This window comes from Podarcis melisellensis (assembly GCF_964234715.1).
Source record: "Podarcis melisellensis genome assembly, chromosome: 7".
Lineage (NCBI taxonomy): Eukaryota > Metazoa > Chordata > Lepidosauria > Squamata > Lacertidae > Podarcis > Podarcis melisellensis.
In genome coordinates this window covers 70,008,349-70,025,228 of record NC_138539.1, presented here as the reverse complement: position 1 = coordinate 70,025,228, position 16,880 = coordinate 70,008,349, and the positions used below count along the sequence as shown (strand labels likewise).

Here is a 16,880-nt window from a genome sequence, read left to right as displayed (position 1 = left end):
GAGGCTTATTCTTGTACATTTTGGGAATTTATATTTTCTGTTTAATGCTCACTGCCTCCCCATCCCACCCGTACAGTTGCTCATGAGAATATGGTGTTCAGTTCAGTGGGCTGACCTGCATTGGATATTTGTGACTATGGCTAATATGTGTGTGAGAGGAAGTTTGTGTGTTTGTGTTTTATTATAAGGAAGTGTGGTGGTATGAAACTAGGAGATTCATGCTACCATTTTGAAAATCTGACTGAGGAGGCTGAGGTAATTATTTTTCTATCTGTAGTTTGAAAGCCAGGGCAAGGCTGTTCCTATCTATTTCCTGAATACATATTCACACTATAACTATCAATCCTGGCTCGACACCCATGTTCAAGGTTTTCCAGAAATGAGGAGCCATAACCTTGAAATGTGGCCATTTGCTACCCCCAGTCATCATGTTCCCAGAAATTCATGCCTTCTGCCACCTTTTTGTTGCTGTGTGGAATCATCCAGTGAAAGGTTGTTGCAGTTTTCAAATAAACTTTGGAGAATTTTTATTATTTGTTTGTTCAGAAATTGCCAACTATGAACAATTTAGCATCGTAACAAAACCTCTCAAACTGGTATCCTATGCATAGAAGAAATTGTGTTGCTTTTAACTATTTTTCCACATGTTTACTTACATATCTTAATGCATTAGTAAGTTCCTATGTTCCCGGTAGCTATATTACTCATACCCAGCAAAAAAATCTTGTCTGTTCCAATTGTCCCCTGTTTACCAGGCAGGGATTTAGAAACACGTCAGATTTTTTTGGATTAACCATGTTAAGTAACTTTTCTATGTGTTTGAAGGCAAGTTTGTTTTGTATAGCTGTATAGATTGTATCCAGACTCATTTAGGATTTAACCCCATTTATTCCAAACCATCAGGATTCAATTCTTTAGATTTCTGTCCCAATGCCCCCCAATTCTCTACCAGCATATAAATCAGGTGTAGGAAACCTATGGTCCAGATGTTATTGTATTCCAACTCTCCTCTACCCCCAGCCAACATGACCCAATAGTCATGGATGATGGGAGATGTAGTCCAACAATATAGGGAGGGCCAGAAGTTCCACACCCAAGTTGTAAATGCGCATTCATGTATTTTTGAAAAAAAGATAAATAATGCCTGGGTGGTTAAGTCTAGTAAAAGGCGACTATGGGGTGTGGTGCTCATCTCGCTTCAGGCCGAGGGATCCAGTGTTTGTCCACAGTCAGCTTTCCTGGTCATGTGGCCAGCATGACTAAACCACTTCTAGTGCAATAGGACACATTGGTGGAAGCCAGAGCACACAGAAATGCCATTTACCTTCCTACCACAGCAGTACCTATTTATCTACTTGCACTGGTATGCTTTCAAACTGCTAGGTTGGCAGAAGCTGGGACAGAGCAATAGGAGCTCACCCCATTGAGTGGATTCGAACTGCTGACCTTCCGATCAGCAAGCCTAAGAGGTTCAGTGGTTTAGACCACAGCACCACCTGCATCCCTACATGTACACTGCATATTCAAGTGCACTGTTTCATCCAGCCCATAACCATTTGTCCAGGAAGTAAGTTACTACATTTGTGTGCATTGCAGCTATTCTGTAACAAATATAACCATATCAATGTGAATGTTAAGCACTTTATTAAACCTCTTTTTTCTACAAAAGTGCCAGTTTACTAACAGACCCTGCTTCGCTCAAGGACAAGCTGTTGAAGACTAAACAAATGTAGCAGAAAGCAGGGGAGAAGAGCATTATGTGATGCAAAATGGGAGAGCAAAGTGTAAAGGCAGCAGTCCTTGTTGTGAGACTAAATGGGTTATAAGCACACAAGTGCATCTTTGTCTATTTACTCTTGCAAAATCTTCGAGGGCTTGCAATACCTTTGCTTTTCTGAGTAGCATTAGTCCAGTCTCAGATGCCATTTCCTGCTGGGGTAATAAGCACTAGTGGCTGCAATTGAGATTGTGGGCTTTTTGAATAGGGTGTACTCTTGTTTCCTTATGGAGCAGGCCCAAAAGACTTTATAATGCCAAGATGATCACTGGGGCCATGCCTCTGAATAACAGTTGCTGAGAAAGAAGAGTAGGAAAGGACTGTTGCCCTCAAGTCCAGCTTGTGGGCTTCTCATAAGCATATGGGCAGCCACTGTAGAATGCAGGACTTGATAGGTCTTTTAGCTGACCCACCAGGGCTCTTCCTATGCAATTAATATCTTAGATGTGCATGCTGCCTTTCCCATGAAGAGCTTGGGGCGATGTACGGTATGGATTATGCTATCTTGTCCTCATAACATTCAACCTATGAAGTAGGTGTGACTGAGAGCCTGTTGTGTCCTTGGCCATGCAGTGAGCTAGATGTGTGGTGCATCAAATTCAGGTCTCTCCAGTCCACATGTCACACTTGGTTCATGACATTACAGTGGATGCTCGGGTTGCGAATGTGATCCGTGTGGGATGCAGGTTCGCAACCCGCAGCGTTCGCAACCCGCAGCAGTGCGTCTGCGCACAGGCGGGTTGCGATTCGGCACTTCTGCGCATGCGCAAAGCATGTTTAAGCGCTTCTGCGCATGCACGACCTCCAAAACCCGGAAGTAACCTGTTCTGATACTTCTGGGTTTCGGCAGGTCCATAACCTGAAAAAACGCAACCTGAAGCATCTGTAACCCGAGGTATGACTGTATAAACATTTGGGTGCAGCTCAAACCATACAGCTGCAGCAAAATACATGTGTAGCAGTAAGACTTTTGTCAACGAGAGATTGCTGCTCCCCGCTTTCCAAATTGTTGAGCAGCTGACAAATTGATCTCATGTGCTAACTCAACTCATTTTATGTGTACTGGACAAATATAGATTGCCCCAACATTGAAGAATGAGATGCTCCATCGTGTGCAGATGATATTGTCCTTTTCTTTGAGTGTCAGAATGTGGTCCTTCATTCCCAAGCCCTGATTACTTTATTTCTGGTGTCCTTTATCTCCTTGAAGTTTTGGAAGCCACTTTCAAAGACTCTTTGCCTGCTCGTTCTACGTGTGTGAAAGAGACTTCACAATAATTTATGTCGCCTTAGAAAAAATGCTGAAGCACATTGTCTGACTATGCCGAAGCCCTATTTGCATACTTTGTAAATATTTTGTGCTTCTGAAGTGGGTCTGCATAATACAGATTGTCTTTGCATTCTACTTTCAAAACAGCTCCCATTTGATATGCCTATATTTTTTTTCACAAGTTAGAGACTATTTCTGACATTTTCAATGTTGAACGCATAAAGTTAGCTACCAGGTAAGGGATGGAAGGAAATTTCTAGAAACTTTCCATGCTACTTTGTCCTGATTTATAGACTTCATGAAGGACATATATAATGTTACTTTTTAAACATAAGTAATGTCGTTTCTATGGGGATGTGGGTGGCGCTGTGGGTTAAACCACAGAGCCTAGGACTTGCCGATCAGAAGGTCGGTGGTTTGAATCTTCGTGATGGGGTGAGCTCCCATTCCTCGGTCCCTGCTCCTGCCAACCTAGCAGTTTGAAAGCACGTCAAAGTGCAAGTAGATAAATAAGTACCACTCCGGTGGGAACGTAAACGGCGTTTCTGTGCGCTGCTCTGGTTCACTAGTAGCAGATTGGTCATGCTGGCCACATGACCTGGAAGCTGTACGCCAGCTCCATCGACCAGTAGAGTGAGATGAGTGCCGCAACCCAGAGTCTGCCAAGACTGGACCTAATGGTCAGGGGTCCCTTTACCTTAATGTCATTTATGTGTATCTTCTAATACATGCTTCCTCAGCCTCAGCCCTCCAGATGTTTTGGCGTACAACTCCCATGATCCCTAGCTAGCAGGACCAGTGGTCAGGGATGATGAGAATTGTAACCTCAAAACATCTGGAGGGCCGAGGTTGAGAAAGCCTGTCCTAATATGTACTTTCCTTAAGATGTCATCAAGCTGCAGTTTGTGTGGCTGCCAAAGAAGTAAGCAAGTGGTCAGGTGGCCCAATCCACAAAAGAGAGTTTTGACAACGTCTAAGGGGAGAGAAGGTTTTGTCAAGGTGTAAAGGAATGGGGTGGGTGAGTTTGATGAGTGAAGCGAACAGCGACTCATCCCCTAGTAATAGCATATATTTCTTCATTTTCTACATTCTCCCCTTGCCCCAACAAAAATTGAAAGGTACACCATTTCCATGAAAGCCTATTAAAATGATGTAGCTGAAGGCCAAATAATAGTTAGATATGAAGACCATGCTCTCTGCCTTCTTCTGAAGCCCCAAATGACTACATTTTCTGCTCATGATACCTTTGACAAAGGTTCTAGGTCCCAATATCCACCGTATATGGGTTGAGCTACCCACAACTACTAGTCATTATGGCAGGGGAGGCTGGCCCATTTGGGTGAATGTGACATAGCACCACTAACCTCAGTAAGAAGTCCCCACATCCCTGCCTTCTTAAAACCAGTCCAAAGAGGTGTCACTGTAACCCCTTCCTCCTTAGTCTCAATGGTCTCATGCAGGAAGGATCTGCCAGTTTTGATTTCTCATTTGTCTAATGTTAAGTTCAGTTTTCTGGATTTCTGAAGCAATCTACATTAGGAAAAAAACAAACCCTCCTAAAAACTAACCAGCAATTTTGGTGTGGATTTCTCCTAAAAAACACATTGTTGTGTTCAGTTTTGACATGCACATTTTTTGCAAGAATTATTTGCTAACATAATGCATTTCTATGTATTATTTTCACTAATATATAAGTCTTTGTGCACACTTTCTCCTACTATATGCTTTTTTTGGTAACATTGTTTCGGTTGCAGAGCTGCATCACAAAATTCAGCTAACAGAACAGGTGTATAAATTCAACTTATAAAATGCTGAGCTCTTATGAAATATACTCAACCAGATGAAATGCAGCCTTTAGTTTTCAATTAGAAATCTGAAGAATCTTGCAATGAAGTGTTACAATTTAAACTGCTAGCAGGAAATAGGAATGCCAGCAAAGGAAAGGTAAATGTATCCAGTCTTGATTGATTACTTTCTTCATTCCCTGACTTTCTACTATGTTATTCAGTCACAAAAAGAAGGAAAATATGCTTTCTCATAATTTCATCCACTTGCCATTATTCATCTTCCCCTGTTGTGTTCAGCAGAAGGAAACCATTGAATGTACTGTAGGTTGTGCTCTCACACAACAGCAAATATTGAGCCAGTCACTTGCATGATCTGAGTTTGCACTCCAAAAATACCATCCAGAATCTTCATAGCAATGTGTGCGTGCTCCTTAGCAGACAAACCAATGTACAGTAGAAAGAATTTCCCAGCATCTGTGATATAACATTATGCTGTGATATAACATTATTTTCCTAACATGAGGGCAGAGAGAGCTCGTCAACCTGGGAAGGAAGCCCATGTAGGAAAATCATAAACCTCTGTTGCCTTGAGAATGGTGTTGGGAATAAACCCCAAGAACCCATACCTTCTACTTTGTAGGATATCCAGTGGTGGAGGAACCCTCCCTGGCACCCAGGGTGGCACAGCCCGTATGGACTGCGCATGTGTGGCATCCCACTTGTGCACACTCCATACGGAATGGCACATATGCACACTCCCTACGGGCTGCCACATGCATGGTGACTGTATGGGCTACTGCGCAAGCAGCATCCCATATGGAGTGCACATGTGCGGTGACCATACGGGATGCCGCACATGCGCAGTCTGTACAGGTTGCCACTCATGCACAGCGGCCGTATGGGCTGCCGCTTACACATGGTGGCTGTATGTGCTGCCACTTGCATGGCGACCATACAGGCCACTGCACGAGCAGCATCCCGTACGGACCACACATGTGCGGCGACCATACAGGATGCCGCACATGCGTAGTCTGTACGGGCTGCCACTCATGCACAGTGGTCGTATGGAATGCCACGCAAGCGGCATCCCGTATGGGCTGCTCATGCGCAACAGCCCATACAGTCGCCATGCGAGAGGAGCAGCCCGTACAGTTGTCACATCAGCAGCACCCATACGAACTGTGAATACCCTTGGCTGCTCTACAGCTGTGGGCAGGCAGAGGCCATCTTGTCACCCCTCCCAGAGTGGCACCCAGAGCAGCCTGCCCCCTCTGCCCCTCTTCCTACGCCCCTGAAGACATCTTCAGGATAAGAAAGGCTAAAGAGCAAACACTACACAACTCTGGAGTAAAGTCCCCAATACAATTGGATGGTGTCTTGTGAGCCTCCTTTCAGCAACTCCTGCAGCCAAGCTTGTGTTGTTTTCCTTTGGACCACATTAGTTAGACCAAGAGGCAGGTCTTGTAATTCGGGCAGCTCAGGACCTCCATACACACTGCCCAGGCTTTCCCCCTTGAGAGGTCACTTCAGTCCTGCTATGCAGCAAAAATGATGCAGGATGCAGCAGTTATGAGTTACTGGTCTCTGCAGCTGCCACAGGTACTGTGATTCTCCAGCAGTTGGACTTCACTCCCAGAGGTGCCCTCCATTGTCTCTTGAGACTGACGAGTGTCCATATGAAAACATTTGCACATATTTGTCCATTGATTAGCTGGGGAACTGCACCATTTAATTCTCACTAGATGCATAAAGACTTTAACTTTAGAAACTGTTACATTCAGAAAGGGAATTCCTCTCATGGCAGTTTCTCCAATTCTTGACATATTTCACAGAATGCCACTGGGATTTTTCATTTTGTCCTATGCAGCCATATCAGAGCTGAAGGGAAGGGACCTTGACTTAATGTCTTATCTGAAGGACATCTCTAACTGTGCAGAACACATCCTTTAGTACTGTACTGCAGCGTCAGCATTAGGTATGAGTGAAAAGTGCTGAGGTGTGGACTTTGAGCCTGTAATGTTTCTTCTTCTTCTTTTTGTCCAGAGATTAGAGAATTATAGTTGATGGGGGGGGATACTCCAATAAAAATCGGTAGGAAAATGGATCTGTCAAATAATTGCAGGGCACAAGTATGATAAAAACACTTTTTAGTGTTGATTTAAACATCACTCTCAGCTTAAACTAGTCAGCTGTGGCAACTCTCTTAGTTTTGATGTTAAAATTATGGGAGATAAAATGCAAATGATAATCTGTTAATTGATGGGAAGAATTGATGGGTTAAAATCTAGTGGAGGATTCTACTGTTGAACTATTCAAGCAGGTTTCTTGGTGAGTTAATGACCCTAAGTATGGTTGTTAATATAACAAAGTGGGTTGTTTTGTGCCAAAGGGTAAATGGGTGGACCTCGTCCCTTACCTGGCTGGTGGGGAGAAAGACAGAGTGCTTGCAAGTTGAGAGCATGCTAGAAGCAGGTAGATGTTGGGAGAGAGCCAGGGGTGCCAACCTGAATAAAAGATGGGGGGAGGGGCAGGTAATCCCCACCCCACAGAGGTGCACACAAGCCATTTGAATGACATTGCCCATCAACTTGGGGGCGGTGGCTCAACCCCCTCTAATATTTTATTGGGGTGCCCAAAGACCCATCAATCCCTAGGAGATGGCTCCTATGGAGAGAGCCATGCTTGGTTTTTGCTTGATTCCAAGGCTGTGACTATGGGAGAAGCAAGACTTTCTGGAGTGTTAATGCTCTGAGCCGCTTCATCTTAGGCTCAGGTTGTATATATGTGTAAATAAACCATATATCATAAAGACACCACAGTCTCTGCTGTCCCCCATCCCAAGGAAACCAAATCCTGGGAAAGCACCTGGAAGCCCTTGAATCTCACAGTGCTCAGAGATTAGGGTGGTGTACAAAATTGTCTTCCTGTGAGTAGTTCCTCCATGGCTGTGGTAACAGTTCAGACACCCAGCCCTGTGGGCAGTGGCATAGTAAGGTCAGGTGGTACCCAGTGTGGAAAATTTCTTATCACCCCCCCCCATTGAAATTATTAAAAGAAGGAAAAATAAGATACAGTTGCAAGTGTTATTTTTTGGTTTATTTACTAAACATTGTGAGCATAAGCACTTAAAACCTTTTTTCCCTAAATTTGTTCTCTGCAAATTTTGAAATCACATCATCCAAATCAATTCCTTTCGCTACTTTGTTTTCAGTTGAAAAGATGGCTAAGGCAGAGAGCCGAGCTTGACTCATAGTGGACTCATAGAGTTACTCTTGATTAATTTTAGTTTTGAAAAACTCCTCTCACATGATGTCTAGCAATGTAAATTGAATTTTAGAATAACTATTCGGAGATTTGAATTAAGGCTCAAAGCAAACAGGAAATTGCCCTGAAAATGGCAATATATACATATATTTGTATTTACCTTTCAGGCTGTGTGCCTGTTTCAGAAATTCACTTAAGCTTCTAGTAAAAATATCATTTATGGAAATGGTAGGAGTTATACAAACGGATCTTACTCGAAAATGTCAGAAAGCTACTTTGCAACAACTCACTTCTAACATAGGATTGCATCCTCTGCAAGGAGATAAAGCAGCTTCAAGCCTATCTGCCTAATGATCGAACCACCCCATGCTAGTTACTGTCACACTATACAGCAGCTGCACCTTGTGTTCATTCATCTGATGCTGAAGTCCACAGAGTACTTAGTATTTCAATACTTAGCAAGTGAATATAAAGTAAAGCACCAAGGCCTTCATGCATCTGTAGACTAATTGTCAAACCCAAGAGGAGAAAAAATTACTCTATACATTTACTTGAAAATTGCATGCCTAATGGTACCTGTAGCATATTTGCTTCACATTTCTATTGCTTATGAAATGCTTATGTGGTTGGCTTTTCTCTATACTTTTCATACACGGCTATGCTGCCTGTACAGTACAATACCAAAAAAATCACCAGTATGAACCTATGCCAGGTAGTGTGTAGAACCTTGACTATTAACAATATAATTCAGGGCTTAAGACCCAACTATTCATTCAAATATTTATCAGTAGCAGCGCCCATCCTGTGGAACGCCCTCCTATCAGATGTCAAGTAAATAAACAACTATCTGACTTTTAGAAGATATCTGAAGGCAGCCCTGTTTAGGGAAGTTTTTAATGTCTGATGTTTTATCGCATTATTATTATTATTATTATTATTATTATTATTATTATTATTATTATTATTATTATTATCTGTTGGGAGCCACCCAGAGTGGCTGGTGAAACCCAGCTAGATGGGCAGGGTACGAAGAAGAAGAAGAAGAAGAAGAAGAAGAAGAAGAAGAAGAAGAAGAAGAAGAAGAAGAAGAATTCAGAGCACTGTATAGTCCAGTTGTGTTGAATGAGTTTCAGTTAGTAGGACTCGAGGGTGTAGACAAGGTGCTTGGATCAATGAGGGTCACCACTTGTGCTCTAGACCCCTCATTGCTGATAAAAACTAGTAAGGAGGGGATAGCTGGCTGGGCTAGGGAACTCATTAATGCCTGCTTGCGAGAAGGGGTGCTCCCTTCCAGCATGAAGGAGGCACTGGTAAAACTGTTGCTCAAGAAACCCTCCCTGGATTTGGAAAATCTAAGTAACTCCCGGCCACTCGCCAATCTGCCCTTCTTTGGCAAGGTTCTTGAGTGGCTGGTCACAAACCAGATCCACACACTCTTGAGGAAACTGACTTTCTCATTTCATTTCAATCTGGGTTTAGGCCTGGTTTTGGCACAGAAACGGCTTTGGTCATCCTGAATGATGACCTCTGTCGGGATAGAGGCAGGTGAAATGTGTCCCTGTTAATTCTCCTCAACCTGTGCACTGAAGCAGGTGAGGAGCGGCGACTGTGTTCCTTTCCCTCTTTGCCTCCCCTATTCATTCATGCCGTTCCCCCTCCTAAACACCATGGAATGTGTTTAATCAGCACGTGCCAAACAACATGGGAGTTTCTGCAGCTGGCTTTGCCCTCTGCCAGGGCTTTGATCCTCCGCCCCTCGATCTTCTCCATTCTACCCCTGCCCTTGTCTCCTCTAAACACACACACACAGAGAGAGAGGTATAGTTGTCTATTTCTTTGACATCTGGTGGGAGGGCGTTCCACAGGGTGGGCACCACTACCGAAAAGGCCCTCTGCCTGGTTCCCTGTAACCTCACTTCTCACAGTGAGGGAACTGCCAGAAGGCCCTCAGAGCTAGACTTTAGCATCTGGGCTGAACAACGGTGGTGGAGACGATCCTTTAGGTATACTGGGCCGAGACCAAGGCATGCCCCTTGAGATTCATCTGCGGTAACATCAGACACACATTCCCAGTGGAGTGCAAGTGGGGGCACTCAGGGGTGCTCATGTTAACAATCTGAGCTATTGGATGTTCCAGAGGTTGGATAGGGCTTCCACAGGAGCTCCAGTCATATCAACCAAAATATCCCCCAGAGCCATCTGGAAACCCATTGGATCCATCCGCCTCAGACCATCCTTATAGAGGGCAAAAGGAGCTGAAAGCATAAATCTCAACAGGAAGTGATCTGACCATGACAAGGGACTAATCCTCTCCAATTGACACATTCTGGCAATGTATTGTGTACTCCCTCCATTTACTCCCCCCTCCCCACTGACCTGTGTGAATACCTCCTTTCCCTTCCATAGTCTGCCTTTAACCATTGTATACTCTTGCACACGTGTTGGTTGGTAGCCATGGTTAACTGTAATGAAGATCACTTTTCTAACCATCGTTTGCCAACTCACTTAGAACCATGGTTGCAAAGTACAGTTAGAAGGGCAATGCAGCTGCCTACTGTTATCAATACATAATACCAATGTGGACATAACACAACACCATGGATAGAGCAAACCATGGAAGAGAGAAGGGAATTTGTGTGATATCACTGAAAAGCATATGGAGGGTAATGAGTTCATGAGCCTCTTGGTGCACACTGTTTCTTGGAAGTAATGAATTCTACAAGCCCAGCTTGTTTATGTTTCCAGACAGAATGAGTGCACAGTCTTATATTGCTACCACCATTTGAGACACACATCTCACACACTGTCCTCAAGAAGGACAACGAATTGCTACATGAGTCTAGATTATGCAAGAGGTTAGACTATTTCCAATTCTTTTACCTAGAAGGACGGGAAAAATCAACAATTTGTCATTCCACAACTTTGAATGCAAAAGTACAAAGGTGTCAAACAAATTGCCATTGCTGATCATGCACACAGATGAGCCTGTTAAGCATTGTTTTCAGTGGTTCATTACTGGATGGCAATAATAGTTACGATCACACAGCATATTAGAAGTTTCCATTTGACTGCTGCTAGCTTCATGGAAGCCATATGGTAACCTATGGGGTGGAAAAAGACAGATATTGATGGCAGACAGAAGCTGGTGAACTGATATTTATAGATGCTTTTATGACTACTTAAAAACCACAAATAAGCTCTAGAGTATTGTTGTGAAGTGGCTTAACCTTCTATCTTTTTCTTTCTTTTTTTAAAAAATATTTTTAATATGATAATAAATTATACTTACCAACGCTGGACTTCTCAGGAACACTGGCCGTGTAAATGTCCTTGGTAAATTTAGGTTCATTGTCATTGATATCATGGATTTTAATGATAAATTCCGATTCAGGCTCCACTTGTCTTCCAGTCTTTCGGTCTATAGCCTTGGCACGTAGCACATACAGGGACTTTTCTTCTCTGTCCAGCTTTTTTGCTGCATGAATATCTCCTGTATTTTCATCTATAACAAATAGACTGCCAGCCCCTTCTCCTGTTAATATGTATTTTAAATTTCCATCTCCCATATCTTGGTCAGTGTGCAGCTTCAGGGATGTTTTAAAAAAAAGAAATGGGGAAAAGAAAGAAACACTCTATAAATATATGCATTGTTATTACAGACCAAATCTTTCAGCACATATGAATAAGTCTCTACAAATCTTGTCTGCAATTGAGGTCAGCAATAGTTATCTTTTGCCTCACTGTTGCAGGGAAAAATTACAAAAGTAAGATTTTGGTCACACATGCAAAGCAGCTCGAACAAATTGATAAAGGACACAAAAGGATATAGAAGATAAGGCAGCAGCATTTAAACAATATGATGGCAATTGTAATATAACGCTCCCGCCCCACAACAGTATTTCTGAAACCTATTGCCTTCTGGGAAGTGGGAAGCTATCAACTTGCTTTTGCTAAGTTAAAAACCTAAAATGAAATCTAGGTCAGGATCCAAAGAGCTACTTCAGGTGTACCTGAGGGTTTTCAAAACTCCCCCTCAATTTGGAAAGTGGCTTTGTCATTTGACAGTGGAAGCTGCTGTTTGAGCGCCACAAATTCAAAGCCCCCTTGGGCAGGCAGAATTAGTCAAATGTTTTGCTTTCAATCCAAGACCCATTTCTGTAGAATTGTAATGAGTGGGTGCGATTTACAGATTGGAATGTTCACAGTAAAAATTGTGGTGAGCGGATCCGACTGGGGGTTGGGGATTCAAATTCAGCCATCCAAGCCACTTTATCCAACCCTCTTCAAGTACCCTTCCCAGGCCTCCCCTTTTCCCAGACCTCACTGACTTTGTTCTGCACCATCCTCGACTCCTTTTGCCTGACCGGTGGTGTATGTTCTTGAACCACCCAACTCCTGCTTGCCTGGATAACGCACTGCATGCCTAGAACCCCTGACATTTGTGTGGTTGAAAAGTAAACTGCTTTATAATAATAGAATTGTAGTGCTGGAAAATACTCTGAGGATCATCTAGTCCAACTCCCTGCAGTACAGGTGTCACCTCCATGTGAGCATTAAATGACCGTTCTCAGATAGTAAACTCAGTCTCCACCCACTTTCTGGTCTATCCCTGTCCACCATTTGAATGTCCTCCCCCTCCTCAGTGAGGAAATGTGACCTTCAGGCTGAAAAGCTTTCCTTCTTTCTGCAGTAAGTGACAACCCTTGTGCAAGGTGCCACCCAAAACCAGCAGAGCACACAATGACCACTCCCCACATTAAATAGGGGGCGCTCTTTGCATGGTTGCGTGCAGCCCCCTGGACCCTATGCAGCACCATTAGCACAGGCCTGGCTTCACCTTCCCCAGGTGGGATATCTGGAGGTCTCCGCCTACCTCAGCCAGTTGCCCAATCCCACCTGAGGAGGCGTTGCCAAGGTGATCAGGCCAGGTGGGGAGAGGGACCACCCTGCCTACACAATAGGGGGAGGATCTCACCTGGGAATCATCAGTTGGCTCCAGATCTTCTCCCACCCTACCCACCCTCAATTAAGACTTCTTTTGTAGGTTAACCTTTTCTCCACAGGTACGCAGGCGGTGCTACGTCAAGGTCGCTGTTGAAGGGCCGGAAAGGAATTCTCCTGTGTTGGCAGGTTTGCCTTTCCAGTAGCAAAACGTCACAACTTTGGCGGTATCAGGCCTTGGGCAGAATCCTTTAGTCTATCTTCCCTAAATGGGGGTGGGCATGTAGCAGTGACCCACGCCCCCCTTCTCTTTGCTGTGGCGATCCCAGGGTGCCCCGTTAAAGGGGTTGTTCTGAGGGGAGACTTTGGCCATACGCCTAGAGGTTGTCATTGCTCTCCCCTGTGATGGCAGCGTAATGGGGGCGGGCTCTCTCTGCTTGAACATATGTTCTCCAGACCCAGCCCATCCCCCCCTCCACACTCTGGATAACCCTGATGTTCCCCAGATCCCTGGAGAACTGGGAGGGGTAAATGCCCAATGCCTGAGCCAAGATGTACTCACATCTGAAACATAATAAAGTTGTGGCCAATTTTAATCCCATAGCACGTTGTCTTGAGCCGTTATTCCACACAGGGGCCGCCCAGGGTTTGGGGGAATCCACCTGTCCATACAACAGTCTTATTTGTGAAGGGACAGGTTACACAAACCTGACTGTGTAGTCACCCCAACTAGGCCCCAAACTTCCCAAATTCTTTCTTTGAGGATCCATTAGCTAAAATGCATTAGATTGAGCTGTCTAACACAAACCAGCTGAATAAACAAAGCCTTCTGCTTTATCAGTCCATGAAGGCGTAATAGATGGCCTTGTCAGTTCCGAGTAGAGACGGGATGGCGCATCCAACTTATCTTACCGTTTGTAGCTATCCTGACCGCGCTGACGCACAGAACCCGGGAATGGCGCCAGGAGTGCCAGATAAGAGTACAGAAACAATTTCTATTTATGCTCAAGGATGCAAACTTACGTGTACAAACTCATGAGGCTGGATTCCTGGGGAAGGGGAAAGGGGACCTAAAGGGAATATAAGCTGTATGTTTCTACTCTTTAAGTGTGCTTGCTGTGACCAAACACGCAGTGCCTTTCTGCTAATCCGGAAAGCAGAAACAAACTCTTTCTCTGAATCAACCCTCGGTGTCCATTGACTCTTTCCTCCCTGCCAGGAGCAACGCTCATCCTACCCATGGGAAAGGTCTGAAAGGCTACATTTGAACATCTACTCCCTTTTTCCAAATTCCATATCAGGACTGTAACCACACACAGTCTCCACGGTTTCACCATCATCCAACTTTTTTCCTATCCCGACTGCTTGCTCTGTTTACCATTGAGGACTGGCCCACTTTCCATGGACCGCATTTGACTGGAGGGCCAGACTGGAGTGCCCATTTGCAGAAAATTAAATATGGCTTTTTAAGAGACAGTCAGAAAGAATGCTAAGCGGCACATAACACAAGATACACTCATTAAAACCAATACCATTGCCAATTGGTTTAGCTCCTCCTGGACTGCTCAAATTCAGAATGCAAGTGGGGGTTGCGTATTTAAAATCCTTTTAACTTTAATGTTTACATCCAGTAGCAGCCCATGTGGTAGGCAGAAGTCATGGAGTTGCCCTCACAAGACTGGCCTCGCTGCAGCTTAGCTGTGGGGCTGGCATGAGGGAGGGCAGCAGTCAGACTGCAGCTGTGTGGATGCATTGACAAGAACACTGGATTAATTTTGTTGGTGTTTCTGTGCAGCCCTGACCTTGCCACCACCCTGTTCCATCCCAGCCCCATCCAGGTACGTTGCAGGAATGCTGGTGTTCAGAATGTGGCTCCATAAGGCCATCTCACCACACAGACCACTACTACTTCTATCAAAAACCCCATGAAGGGCTAGGTGGGAAAAACAACAACAGCCAGATCAGCTTTAGCCTAGCGCTCACTCCATAAAACTTATATTTTGGGTGTAAGCAGTCCTCCCACCCCACGTGGAGGAACATTCAAACATAATGACCCCACCACCTGCATTTTGAATGTGTGTTTCAACTGGATAAATATACACTTTACAAGATTGTTATAAGGATTTGTTCCACTCATTAAAAGTATGCAGTGTCTCTGATGGCCCTGCGTTAAGGATAATGGTTTGATTTCCTGAAATGGGGATATTTGCTTATGCTGAATTGTTGTGTATGTTTAGCATGCCCCCCCCCCTTTGCAGTAGCTCTCTCACGTGATCGGCTGACTGTGAGTCACATGAGAGAGGCTTTCCATTCTGTTCTGACTGTTAGTCAAGTAACTGTCATTTTTACCCGTTTTTCTGTTTTTCTGGATGCTGCTGAGAACAGTGTCGGTTGGGTCTGTCTGGGGTGAAGCAGACAGAGGAAGATCCCTAAACATTAAAATGGAGAAACCTGTGCTGTCTATAAGGAACAAAGTGAATCAGTGTGAGATTGTAGGTATGTTCTTCTTAGTTATGTTGATGAACATGAAGTTATTTTCAATATAAAGAGTTTGGACATTGCATATCATCTAAAATTATCTATCTATCTGTCTATCTATCCATCTATCTATCTATCTATCATCTATCTATCTATCTCTATCATCTGTCCATCTATCTATCTCTTTCTATCATCTATCTATCATCTCTATCTATCTATCATCTATCTATATCTATCTATCTATATATCATCTATCTATCTATCTATCTATCTATCTATCTATCTATCTATCTATCTATCTATCTATCTATCATCTATCTATCTATCACCTATCTATCATCTATCTATCCATCTATATCTATCTATCCATCTATATCTATCGATCTATCATCTATCTATCTATCTATCTATCTATCTATCTATCTATCTATCATCATCTGTCATCTCTATCTATCATCTTGTCCATCTCTCTCTCTCTCTCTCTCTCTCTATCATCTATCTATCGACCTACCTACCTACCTACACAACACTTTGAACTTCCTAACCCCTGCCCGCTCTCATGAAAGAAGAGCATATTGGGGGAAGTCAGGTTGTAATGTCCACACCATTACAAGGAAAAGCTGTGCTTACTCCACCCTAATTCCTTCCAATTCCCTTCTGTTCTTCCTTCAATGAGCATGTGTGATCTCTAAGCTCACTTTTAAAACTCCACCCAAAGATAAAAGATGGATTGCAGTTGTGATGCTTCAGGTTTAGCATTGCCCATCTATCAAGGAGAACAGTGGCATTGTCAGTGCACAGAGCATGCACCACCTGCTATCCAAGGTATGAATTTCTAAATATGCCATGATCTGAACATTCATTTTCACTGAGATCCTACTCATGCAAGCCATCTCTATCCTCCAGTAGCAGTAAAATCATTCAACATAAAATCGATCATAGTAATATGACAATACCTTTGCTTTCTACCAGATGTGAGATCCCTCCCCCCAGATTTCACTTTAGAAATACAAATACCTGAATTAAAGTATGTGATTGTACTGCCAAGCATTCAGCATATTTTACTGAGCTTTGTTTTTCAGGAGGAAGTATCACTACCCTGGTTTTGTTTGAGCAGTCATCCAGGAACCTTTTCTTTAATTTATACATTTATCTTGCCAGCTTTACTTGAAATAAAACACTGATTTTTAAAAACATCACCAGTGCTATTTTTGTTCTGGTAGATGGACTGGTGTAAATGAAATAAATACTGAACTGTCTGCATTTACAGCAGTTGTGCTGAGCTGCTTTGATTTTTGCCTCAAAAGTATTCATTATTGGGAAAGGAAAACACTCCTGGATATTATTTATCATTATTATTATT

General features: G+C 43.5%; 1 protein-coding gene across 1 annotated transcript in view; it reads right to left on the bottom strand.

The window, feature by feature from the left end:
- Positions 1-16,880, bottom strand: part of CDH9 (cadherin 9) — a 128,755-nt gene that overhangs the window by 42,235 nt on the left and 69,640 nt on the right. Inside the window, exon 3 of the mRNA XM_081918197.1 lies at positions 11,388-11,682. Within this exon, the coding sequence (XP_081774323.1) occupies positions 11,388-11,682 (295 nt within the window). The remainder of the gene's footprint in view (positions 1-11,387; positions 11,683-16,880) is intronic.